The 11532-nt window shown below is 56.9% G+C and overlaps 1 protein-coding gene across 1 annotated transcript; it reads left to right on the top strand.

The window, feature by feature from the left end:
• Positions 1 to 302: 302 nt before the first annotated feature.
• BESB_032860 (uncharacterized protein) lies at positions 303 to 5708 on the top strand (the record flags this gene model as incomplete). Its single annotated transcript, XM_029361878.1, has 9 exons — positions 303 to 594; positions 1039 to 1224; positions 1755 to 1880; positions 2432 to 2493; positions 2846 to 2926; positions 3616 to 3718; positions 3974 to 4330; positions 4928 to 5028; positions 5631 to 5708. 9 exons carry the CDS (start codon positions 303 to 305, stop codon positions 5706 to 5708), a joined length of 1386 nt encoding a protein of 461 aa, XP_029215098.1.
• Between the last annotated feature and the right edge of the window lie 5824 nt (positions 5709 to 11532).

The following is an 11532-nucleotide window of genomic DNA, read 5'->3' on the forward strand; positions in this document are numbered from 1 at the left end:
ACTTACGTTAGACCACCTTCATTCTGGGCTTGGTTTAGGCTCTTCCTCGCGTTCAAGTCTTCCCTCCCAGGTGTCCACCGCATTTGTGCTGGTATCCGTCGAGCTCTCTTCCTCACTAAACTGCATCGCCGTTCCTGCTGATGAAGTAGGAGAGCGCCGCATTGCCCTCTCCTATTTCATCCACCCACATCATTTCCTCTCGCGTCTTGCCGGCTTGAAAAGGCTTCGGTAAACCCTAATCACTTTGCTCCAGGCGAACCCTACACGCTCAGGAGCTCCCATCACTCTCTATCTTGTGACTAATGATGGAACAGCCGGCGTTCCCGGCTCTGGAGCCAACTCAGGTCGCGGTAAACATCCACTACGTCTCCATTTTTCGCTCTTCAATATTTTCTTCCTCTTCTTCTCTGGTTACCTCTCCTCAAAGCGACGAGAGCGGAACTGAGCATGGAAGGGGCGACGCACGCGGCACCTCACCGCACGAAGACGAGTGCGAAAATGAATTGCAGGCAGAAGGAAAAGGAAGGCGGAGGACTGTCAATGCGCAATCATCCGGCTCTTCCTCGGACCCGGGTCTGTCTTGCGTCTTCATAGGTACGAGGATCCGGAGTAAAAATTCCCTGGTCTTCCTCACGTGCTGGTTCAGGCGTTCTTCTCACTTTTACGCCAAATGCACGATTCATTCCGTCAAGCCTCTTTTTCGTCTTTTCCCTGTGCCTCCCTTGGCTTTGCTGTTCGCTGTCTTGCCTCTTGACAGTCAAGTGTCCGCGCTGACCTGCTCCTGAGTCGGCGTTGGCATCTGAGGGTCTTTGGTATCTCGTCGCTGCTTCTAGCTTGCCTCTCTCTATACTGTCTGCATCCGCGTCCTCAATCAAGCGAGAGGTGTCGATTTTGCTGCATTGTCGCTGCTCCTCTCCCCGCCTACCTGTGCACGCGGCGCGTCCTCTGTCTCTCAGCTCGGCTTTCTTGCGGGCCCTCGGCGTATCCGGTTTGCTCGACTTCCGATCTCACTGTCTCTGGCGCCGCTCCTGTTCGCAGGCGATGCGCGCGCCTGGGGGGCCGGCATCTCGGGCATTTCTCGAGGAGACTACCTTCTCGTGCTCCCCTCCCGCGACCAAGTTTGTCTCTCACGAGACGGAAGGAGCCTCGACCTCCGCGGCTGCTCCAGCGCATCGTCTGCCAGGGATTCGCCTGCAGTCGTCGTCTCGCGCTTCCCTTCTTGCTGTGAGAGAGACTGTCACCGCTTCAACGCTAGTCTTTGTCTTCAATATACTGTTTACCTACACCTGTACGGAACGTAACAAGCCCGCCTCGCGCTGGGCAAATGGCTAGCTCGGCGTGTGTCTGTAGCCTCCCCGGGCTGAGCGGGTTCGGGGGCGTAGCGTTCGCTTCGGGTCTCTGCAGAATGGAGTTTCGCCTTCTTTCACATGCGCCTGCAGAGGGGAATCGGCGCTGCGCACTGGTGTGCAGCCGACCACGGAAAGCGACCCAGAGTTTTAGATCTGTGTCAACCGCGCGCATGTGTTGGGCGCTCTGCGACCGGACTATTGACACGCGGTCTTCGATCCAGATGGGGCGTCGCCGCAGCTTATCCCAACTGCGGCGTGCATGGCCGCCGCCTGTGTTACTCATATATTTGTTGCGCCTCTGCAACTTTATCATCGCGCGTTTGTCAGCATCGCCTCAGGCGTTGGCTTGTCTCTTTGAGTTGGTCTCTCTGTGTGCTTGCGTGTGTTGGCTGTCTCGCCGGACAGTGCCCCTTCCTCTGTCTCTCCTCGCTGAGGGCGAACAAGGCTCCGCGGCTGCGGCGCGTGCCTCGTTTCCCGATCTCCTGCTTCGACTCGCCTTCACCTTTCCGCGCCTCCTCGAGGCTCTGAGCTGTACGTCTCGCCAGCCGCAGCGCTCTCGCGTCGCTGCTCACGCGGCCACATCTCCGATCACGGAGGCATTCCTCACAAAAAACGCGCTGTGAGGCAGTCTCGTGTGTACCTGCTTCTCATGGCTGCGGGCGGTGTATGCAGCAATGTTGTCTTCAAGAGCTACTCACGCGAGTCTCCGGGTTCCGAGAGGCGAAAGGAGCGCGTGCATCTGGGATAACGAGGAACCGATAAGCTGTTTTGCCAGTTCTCAGTGCAGCTGCAGCCTCGTCTCCTAACCCCTCTATTCCGCGGGCTGTTACTGTGGTGCGATTTCTCCAATCCAGGAATCGTATCCGCTCACGCATAGACATGCATGTAGGTATGCACAGGAGTTTGCTTGGTGTGAATACAAATGTACATAGAGAGTATATTATTATTTAGTGTAGGATTAAATATGTGAACGGATGCGTGTTCGTGTGTAGCGGAGGTACTGGGGCACTCGCACGTGTGCGTGCTTACAGGTTAGGTGTGCCCATTCGTCTTTGTGTTTCTTCTTTTCTTTCCGTCCTCAGGCACTTGCCAGTTTTTGCGACCTGAAGAGGGCGAAACCGTCGCCATATGCTGCGCGTCGCTTGTAAGTGGATGGACTGCAGCGTCGTCGCGATGTCCTCCGCTTCCTCATTTCCGCTCTGCGCCGCCTTGCGGCGTCCGTCGGGTCCTCTGTCCCGAGAGGTTTTCGCCGTTCCTAAAAATGCTGGCTCTCGACCTCTATGCGCCAGGGTGTATCCCCGCCTCCATCTATGTATGGATATGCATGAGTATATATATCTGTGCTCACGTATATAGTTTTGTATATTTGTATTTGTCGGTATGTTTTCTGCATGATGCTTCGTAAACGTGTCAAACTTTGCACATGCAGCGGCCGATTCCGCTCTCTGTCGCAGGCACTTGGAGCACTGCTATTCTGCGGCGCCTGTGTGTCTCAGCATCAAGCGAGTGCGCTCGCCGAGTGCATTCTGCCTCTTGGCGCCACCGTTCACGTCCTTCTGCGCGACCCTCCCGACGAGGTAAGGCCGGCGCTGCAGCGGCGTTGCCACTACGGGGCCCTGCGTGTCTCTACTGCCCAATCTCGGGAGTGCCTGCTGCAGCTCGAAGCTGAGTTTCGCTGTAGGGTTACTCAGAGCAAGAAAAAGCTCTCGTCAGTCGAGCGCGCTTGCCTTTTCTGCAGCGCGTGCGCTACCGGTCTAGTTTATTCGCTCTTCGCGGCCGCTGCCGCGCCCGTATCGAGGTCGGGAGAAGCCCTGCGCACTGTGTATTTAACGAGACGCATCCACTCTTGTCATGCCTCAGGAAGGAGAGATTCTGTCTTCCGTGATAGCGTGAGCTGCACACGCGCCTGCGCCTCGCGAGCGTGTCTTTACCATGACGTCTTCGCAGATCACAGACCGGATTTGCAGCCAAGCTATCTGCCCTGCGTGCCCGAGCTCCATCGGCGTGTGCTTCCGTTTTCGTAAACAGCCTGGCGTCAGTCCATCTCTCTCCCCATATGTGTGTATACGCGTGCATCGTGTAGGGTGAGTCATGTAGCTGTTGTTTTCGTTCGGCTATCCGTTCCATCGCGGCTCCTTTGCACACGCCGCACTCTTCACTGCTTCCCTCTCGCAGGGCGCCTTCTCGAGCGACGGAAGCCAGCGCTGTGCGTCGCCGTTTGCGCAGCTCTGTCTTCTGTCTGTTTCTTGGCGTCGCTTCTGCCCAGGGTGACAGTGGAGTCGTGTCATGCGACAGCGGCGCGGCGATCTCCGATTCGCTCTCTCCTCTCTTCTTCAAGCACCCCGCCGTTGCCGCTCACCGCCACAACCGTACGTCTGCAGGCCAGCTCTGCAAGCGCTTTTGCGAGGGGCGCCGCGCAGCCCCGTGTGTTCTGTGTGTATGGTTCAGAAGCGCAGGCAGCATCTGTGCCAGCCAGGAGTCCTTTAGATTGGCTGGCGCGAGAGCGCAGCGCCGGGATGGGGAGACTCTCTTTCGCACGCAGCGACGAGGTAGACACTTGTCGTTTTCAGTTGTGCTGCGCTGGACAGGGGGGGTGTGTGTGTTCACGCTTGTTCTTTGTTTAGTGCATGTCCACCGCGTCGGCGCCTCATCCGTTCCTGACGTTCTTCTCGGCGCCACGGCAGACCTCGGGGTGGACGCGCTCCTCCTGCTTCCTGGCTGCGAGGGCACGGCTACAACGCGAGCGCCCTGCGACCGCGCGAGGGAAGAGGAGCCCGATGCGCCGTCGGCCGCCGTCCACCGAAGCCTCCTCTCTACAGGTCTCGCCTGCATCAGCATCCAGGGCCGCGTGCTCGCCGGCTGTGACGTGCGCGCCGCGGACGAATTTGAAGTCGACTGCATGCGCCGCAAAGCGGCCACGCTGACGTTCCTTGCCTCGCCGCTCTCGCTCGGCACCTCGGCGCACCTTGGAAAGACGCTTCGTAAGCCTCGCTCGCGCCGGAGTCTGGAACTGGGGCCGCCCAACCTTGTGGGGCCACGAAAAACGAAGCCGCGCTCCTCCCTAGGCAAGCGTTCAATCGCTCTAGGCCGCCAGGGTGCTGCGGGGCGGTCGCGGCGCGCTCGCACTCGCTGCCTGCGTCTCGCCTTGCACTTCGTCGAGCTGCGCCCTTCTTCAGTCGAGGTGCTGGCGGCATGCGTGAACCGAGGACTTCGCGGGCGTGAAGGGAGACTCCGCACGTCACACACCGTCCTCCAACCGAAATCCCTCTGCACCGCGCCTTGGTTCGACCTCGGGACAGTCCCCGCCACAATGTATATATATCTACCTATATCTAGAGAGGGAGGAATAGTGCGCGGCGTGTGGCCGTTATGATTATGTCGAGGCGCGTGCGCGATGACGCACAACCGCTGGTCACAAGTGAACTGGAGGGAGATGTGTCGCGTGCTGTGGCTGCATCCGCAGTCGTGGCGGTACGTCTGTCTATTGAATGAACGGCCTGCGGTTGGCCCACCTGTTTCCTCTCTGGAACTTTAAGCAGTTCAGATGTCGTCTGCCTGCGCTACTGCGGTGTGCGCAGATCTGGCAGTGCATGCGATACGTGGAGTCGCGGAGGGGCGTCTCTGGAGCCCCTCGCCTTCGGTGCTGGCTACGCACGGTTGCCTCTATTCTCTCAACGATGTAAGACACCGCGAAGGAAGCGCGCCTACCACACATGCTACGTTCCTCGTGGCCGGTCTTTCACGTAGGGGGGACTCACTCTCACTTGCAGCCTCCGAACGTCAGAGAGGCGGAGGGCGGGAGCCTACGGCGATTCGTGTTTGCATGAGGCGCTCGTGTAGCGACCGGGGAAGCCGCTGCGCAGCTAGCAGCCTCGTAGGAGCAGCGGGGGTCGCTTCGGTAGCCAGTCAGTTCTGCGAAGGCGTCGCAACTGGACAAGGTTTGCGTAGCCGGACTGCGCGAAGTCCATGGGGGAGAGGGGGGTGGGGGGGAAATTAGGCGTGCTGCGCGCCGCGCGGTTCTGGGGAGCTCTCCTTCTGGGTGATTGCATGGAAAACTTTGGTGTGCGGGCCGCATGGCACAGAGCCCGATTATGACCGCCTCAGGAATGCGATAAACACAGCTGGGCTTCTCACACAGACGCGAGGCCGTGTGCGTGCTGGCGTCCGGTCAGATCGTGTGCGTCCGGTCAGATCTTGTGGTTCGTCGAGAGGCCACGGGAGATACTCAGGGAACTGCGCAAGTGATCAACTCTCGTCTGTGTCTCATGTTCTATGCTGCAGTTCGACGGCGCCCGAAGGAAGGCGCGCGACAGGACGGCCCCCGGAGACTGCATTGTCTGCACGCGGAGCCCCGTATAGGGCTGCACAGAAGAACGGCGGGGGGGGGGTGTGCCCCTGAAGCGTACAAGGTGATGGGAGCCCGTTTTGACGCGCCGCGAAGTCAATTAAGCCGTGAAGCACCGCGTGTGGAGGCGGAAATGTGAGGTCTTTGACTTAACCTCTGGAGAACTAGTTCTTGCAAACATGCTCACACGATCACGGCGGTCACCGCCTCCACACGACCAACGCTACACCGCAGGGACAAGCACACCTCTCTGGGCGCCCCTCGAAGGCTCGAACTGTCAAAATCGATTGACTGAAAGCAAACAGCCTTGCCAACGAAGTGCACACTCGCGGGATGGGACCATGCATCACCGCCTTGAATGGAGGGCAATTTTCCTCCGTGCACCAGCGCCTCCTCCTCTCCCGAGGCATGCGAGTTCCACGTCACGTGCGTGAGCACCCAGAGCCGTGGTCTTTCCCTTGTCGACGTTGCACGGTAGTACATGAAGAGCGCTGATCGGGAGTCAACGACGCAATCTCACCGCAAGACTACGGGGACTGTCTGCCTCAACCTAGACCCGATTCGAAGCAAAATCACTTGCGAGACGACTCGCGGCTCTCGCGATGGCGTTGCCATATTCACACGCCGCAGGCGACTGACACCCTACTAGGCTGTGACACCAGCTCACTAGACAAGGGTAGCTTTGCCAATCTCTTCGGAGAGCCTACAGCGACGGCTCCCTCGTGGGCACGCTTTCAGTTGGAACGAGGTGACGCTCCAGCCCAGAGGACTGAGGATGCACGACTGGCATCACTGGCGGGTCCTATCCACCGCCACGCACTCGCACGGAAAAGGCGGGGGCTGACATCCACGTATCAAGACCGTAGGCAGGTGTGCTCTTTGCAGTGCAGCTTTTTTATGTGCGGAACGAATCGGCACCCTGATACAGAAGCTACACGCCGCCCTCAAAAACGCCAGAGTGAACCCCCGAGTCCCGACGCAACTATGTGGATCCCGGCTTCCTGGTGCTCCGGTAACGCATGCTAGCGAGGACACAGAAGAGAGAACCACGGAAGCGCCGCAAGCTCAGCTTGTTAGCTTGCAGAAGCACTGATGCACGAAACTGCAGCTGCGAACACGGAAATGCCTAGCGACACGACAGCAGCGGGTAGTTGACCGGCTGTGCCGCCATACTTGCAGTAGATCCGCGCCTTCGCGGTCTTTCCGAGGAGGTAATATGCTTCCCCCCCCATCAGGTGGGGCAACTGGATAGGCTCAACGTAGTGCCCAAACGATTGGGGGCAGCTCACTTCAACCGCCCCCCTCTCTGTGCACTCGGAACTGGACTCTGCCTCAACTTCGACAGACTCTGCTTCTTCCGGCGCTGGTGTCACTGTTTTGTCAATCTCACGGGAAAAGAAATCTTTTCTCGTTGTAGCATCCCTTCTCAGTGCCCTTTCGGCACATGTTTTTTTCTTGTTCCTCTTGGACCCTGTGGTTTTCCTGCGGTCCACCACTGCAGCTGCTGTAATAGAGCGAGTTTTCCGTGAATCGGACTCGCAGCTGGTGTTGCTGGTGCTCCAAGACGCTCCGTCCCCCGACCCCTGTTCCATGTTCCCGAGGCAACTGTGTGGAGGTGGGTAGGTAGGCCAGGCGGCTGACGCGAGAACCGCGGCTTCGTGGGGGAGGCAGTCAGCTGCGCTACCGACGCAGGTATTTGTGGGGTTTGCAAGCCCCCACAATGTCTCTTTCGAGCAGATCCCCCGACGGCATGTAGTGAACTCGCCACTTACGCCTTCTGCTAGTGCAACCCGCCAGCCGACAGGGAGCCAGATGTCGCCAGCCGTGTCTGGGCCAATGACTGTTGAAAGGAAGCTCCAATCTGAGCAGTAAATGGGACGCGGCGTCTGACTTCCTGGAAGCAGCACGGACCCCAACGCGTACCACCGAACCCGATGCTCTTCCACGCAGGCCTTGTCCAATCCATCGGGTGTGAGGTGTGTAATGCGGTTGGCGTGTTCGGTTTTTGCTCGTTCGATATTCTCCTCCCACACGAGTTGCCTCGAATGCACCCATTCACCTGAGCACGCGAGTCCGAATGTCGGATGTGAATCAGATGGTGAGCGTGGGTCTGAGGCGAACAGAACGCCGTCGTCAGGCAACGTGAAGGTCGTCTTGTCGCACGCCGCGTCCAGGACTAGATTCCCAACTGGATTTCCTCGGTCCCTAGAGGGATCAAGCCTGCATAGCAGAAGAGAGACTCGCGAAGGTGTGTCTGCGATTGTGACCTCATCGCCAACTGGTAGGTATACGGGACCACGAGAGCCGGGGCGGGGTGACTGTTTCCTCCAAACACGCTGTCGTTCTCCGAAGAGCTCCCTTGGCTGTTGAATCTTGAATATATCTTCGGTATCTTCAGGGCGGGGCACATGCAAGGGCCATTCGCCTCTATAGGGAATGCCAAATAGCTTATGAGTATGTTCACCATACGTCAGGGAGACCGGCCAACTCAAAAATACCGACGGGCCCAGGCCTATTCGAAACACGGAAAAATGGAAGAGCCAGGCTCGGAGGAAGCAGGCCTGCCAGCGGTGATGCCGGACAAACGTGCAACCCACTACATTTGCCCAGATGTTCAGTGTGTGCTGAGTCGCGGCATGGCAGTTTCCGTCGACATGAACTCTCACAGGGCCGAGCCGATGCTTCAGCGACCCGCCCACCCCTTCTGTACCGTCCATAAGGGGTGTGCATCAACAGAACATCACACACCCGTAGCCCGCCAGCAGGCACAAGCGGAGGCGATTAGACAGTTACTGGACCTATAGATCCCGCACAGGGAAACCCTGTAGGACTGTCATGTTCCCATGCAACCGTCCTGGGAGACGCACCTTTGTCCGCCTGTGGCTTCTCTGCCAGTGGAGTATAGGATGAAAGAGCAAGCACGGGTAGACGGCCAGGCTTGCGACTACTTACTGCCGCTGGCGACGTCCTTTCACTAGTGGCTCTCAAGTGCTCTACCCTGGCAATTAAAATACGCAGCACGTGAAACCATCGTTCATCTGTCACGGATGAACGAGCATGCCTCCCGCAGGACCTCAGATTCTGACGTTATGATATCATAGAGTACTGACAATGCCGGAGGCAGCTTTCGGGATTGTGACACAATACACCCGAACTACAATGGTGGTCCGTACATGCATTCACCACGGTACGCCTTGTGCACTTCTCCGGAACGAGGGACAGCAATTATGAACCAGCTCTTGATGCCCAATTAGAAACCGCATCAACGAGGTAACGTTACGTGCGCCGAGCCCAGGAGCGGTACCTCTGGACGTAGCTTAGAAGTGGGCACACATTGAAACATAATCGGAAAACGATGGAAACCACTGGCCGCTGTTTGTGGTCAACCAACTGGATGATACGGGCTTGACATAATACCTTCTTATTCTCCTCTATGCATGATCCAGCCGAATCTCAAATAGGAAACGTGTAGTGAAGCAAACCCGAACGGACCCAACAACAGAGAAACCCATGGACCTGTCCACCCGGGTCGACACAGGCTCGTTGTTGTCAGTGTCTCCTGCATTGCGCCGGGACACACGTGACTGTTGTTGAAGTGACACACAAATTGGATTGCGCACCGAGCACGGAATGTCACTTCCTTTGAAGCAGGACTCTGACTGCTTTTTCCCTTCTCGTCTTTATGAGCGTGTCAACACCATGAGTTTCAGATGTCTTCGTTCCTGCAGCGGCATAGTGCGAACCACCGCACGCGTCTCTACAGAGAGCCCGAGGCTGCACCAGCGCTCGTGTCATCAATGATCGACTACGGAATATGGAAACAACAACAAACTCAATTCTTGTGTGGAACTCAGAGCCCAAGATTCTCTGCTCGCGCTGGAGAACAGCCTTGCTGCTGCTAGCGAAGAGATGCACACACGCTACCAGGACCTCTGCTCACTTACTCGAGCGGTACTCGGCAGTCTGCACCGAGTCCCGGTTGCTCCGCCCTTCGCCCAGCAGGTCTGTTTCCCGTGGAGCGAACACTTCGCTAGCTTCTATGCGTGTGATGTCTTTCGCGCGAAGCGAGAAGCAAAAGACATGACGTTGAGACATCCCTATGAAGGAACTGAACGGCGATGTATGGAGCGGAAACGGTCCAATCCGACGCCTGACGTAGAGCAGAGCTGCGAATGGCTAAGTGAACCACTTACGTATGAACGAGCGCCGTTGTCCGCGGTTTTGTTAGGTGGCGCACTATGCTTCACTACGAACATGTGGGCCGATAGTAATTCCCTGCTAGGACTCGCCCGGCTGTTGAGTGAAGGCGAAAACGGATACAAAGACGCGTGATACCTTGCCCCATGCACGGATAGGAGTCATGATCCAATCTGCTTGTATCGAGAACGCCTATGACTTGCCTGTACGCAGAAATCCTTCCGTTTGTGCAACGCGCATCCTGGCTCGGGCAGCGACAGGCGTCCTGGCTCGGGTGTGCCATATTAATTCCTCAACGCTACGTTGAGGACTTGCAAAACAATGCTTAGTAATTTAAGTCGAGCGTGCCTCCCAATACGCGCTTCACGAGACGAGGAACTGAACGTATGACTCAAAATACACCGATCTCCCGCCTCCTAGTACTCACCCACTACAAAGAGTCCTCCCACTAGTTCTCAGTTGAAGGTTTCAGGTATATGACGCAAAAGCTATTTGTGTCCAGGATCCGGCGGCTACATGGAGTAGCTCTTAGCAGATATCAAGTGACATCCGCCATCTCACCGGCACCATCCTTCGCGTGGCGTTTGCCAACGGAAGAATGACGCACCATTTAGCAATGCGGAACTACACGAGAACCTGTACGACATTGTCTGTAACATTCCGTCGTTTGTAGAGATACATCGAGGAAACTGATACGCGACTGGAGCTTCGCAGAAATCACACGGAAGTGCCTGAAACAGAGACCCTTTTAAGGGGGACTCTGGGAGTGCGCTTGTCACACCACAGGTCCGTAGAAGCTCGTGGGTCACCGATAACATCGCACGGCGACGTTTGGTCGACCGCAGCGTCCCCGAGGTGTTGTACGAGCCATTTCAGTCTGTCCACAACGCGCTTGGATGTGTGCAAGATGGGCTATTATACCGCCGGAAAAGCGACATACTAGTAGCCAACCTTATAGTGTACTGTTTTTTGAATACGTGAGAAGGCTACCTACCACAATACTGCATCGCGTGCTTCCAGCAGAAGCACAAACCGTCCTACACCGACTGTGCCAGGACAGGTTAGCGCACAAGCTCCACAGGCCTCGCGACGGATGTGAAACGCCAATTTCGCGACGCCAAGAAGGCAGCGTTTCCCCGGGGTTCGAAGCGCGAAGCACCCCAAGGCTTGGAACACAGACACCGACACTAAAAACATAAAGAATGCTGCAAAAAACCGGGAATTTACCAATTCGCCACCACCCGGTGCGCTTACTTCCACGCTTTGTAGAAACCCCTGCAGGGGGTTCTGGGCTACTGCATACTGAATCTTGAATCATGAACATGGCATGCAACCGTAAAGCGCTGAGCATGTAGACACCTTAGTCCACCACAAGGCTCAGAAAGCTACAGCACGTTATACAGACTAGAAACCGGCGTCTTCTTGTGTTTCGCGACTGTGCACCAGCGTATTCGATGCTCTGTTGAAAACTAGGCCCCGTCAGCTCCGAAATTCTTCTACCCAGGTCCATTTCGGATCTGCCATCATAGACACCAACCCAGTGCATCTCGTTGGGCGAGTGCACGCAGAAATAAAAACCAAATTTCGACTAGATTGCCGTCCTGTTGCATAATATTGTTCGACACGCCGACCGAGCTCGTG

The sequence above is a fragment of the Besnoitia besnoiti genome, assembly GCF_002563875.1.
Source record: "Besnoitia besnoiti strain Bb-Ger1 chromosome Unknown contig00018, whole genome shotgun sequence".
NCBI classification, from domain to species: Eukaryota; Apicomplexa; class Conoidasida; order Eucoccidiorida; family Sarcocystidae; genus Besnoitia; species Besnoitia besnoiti.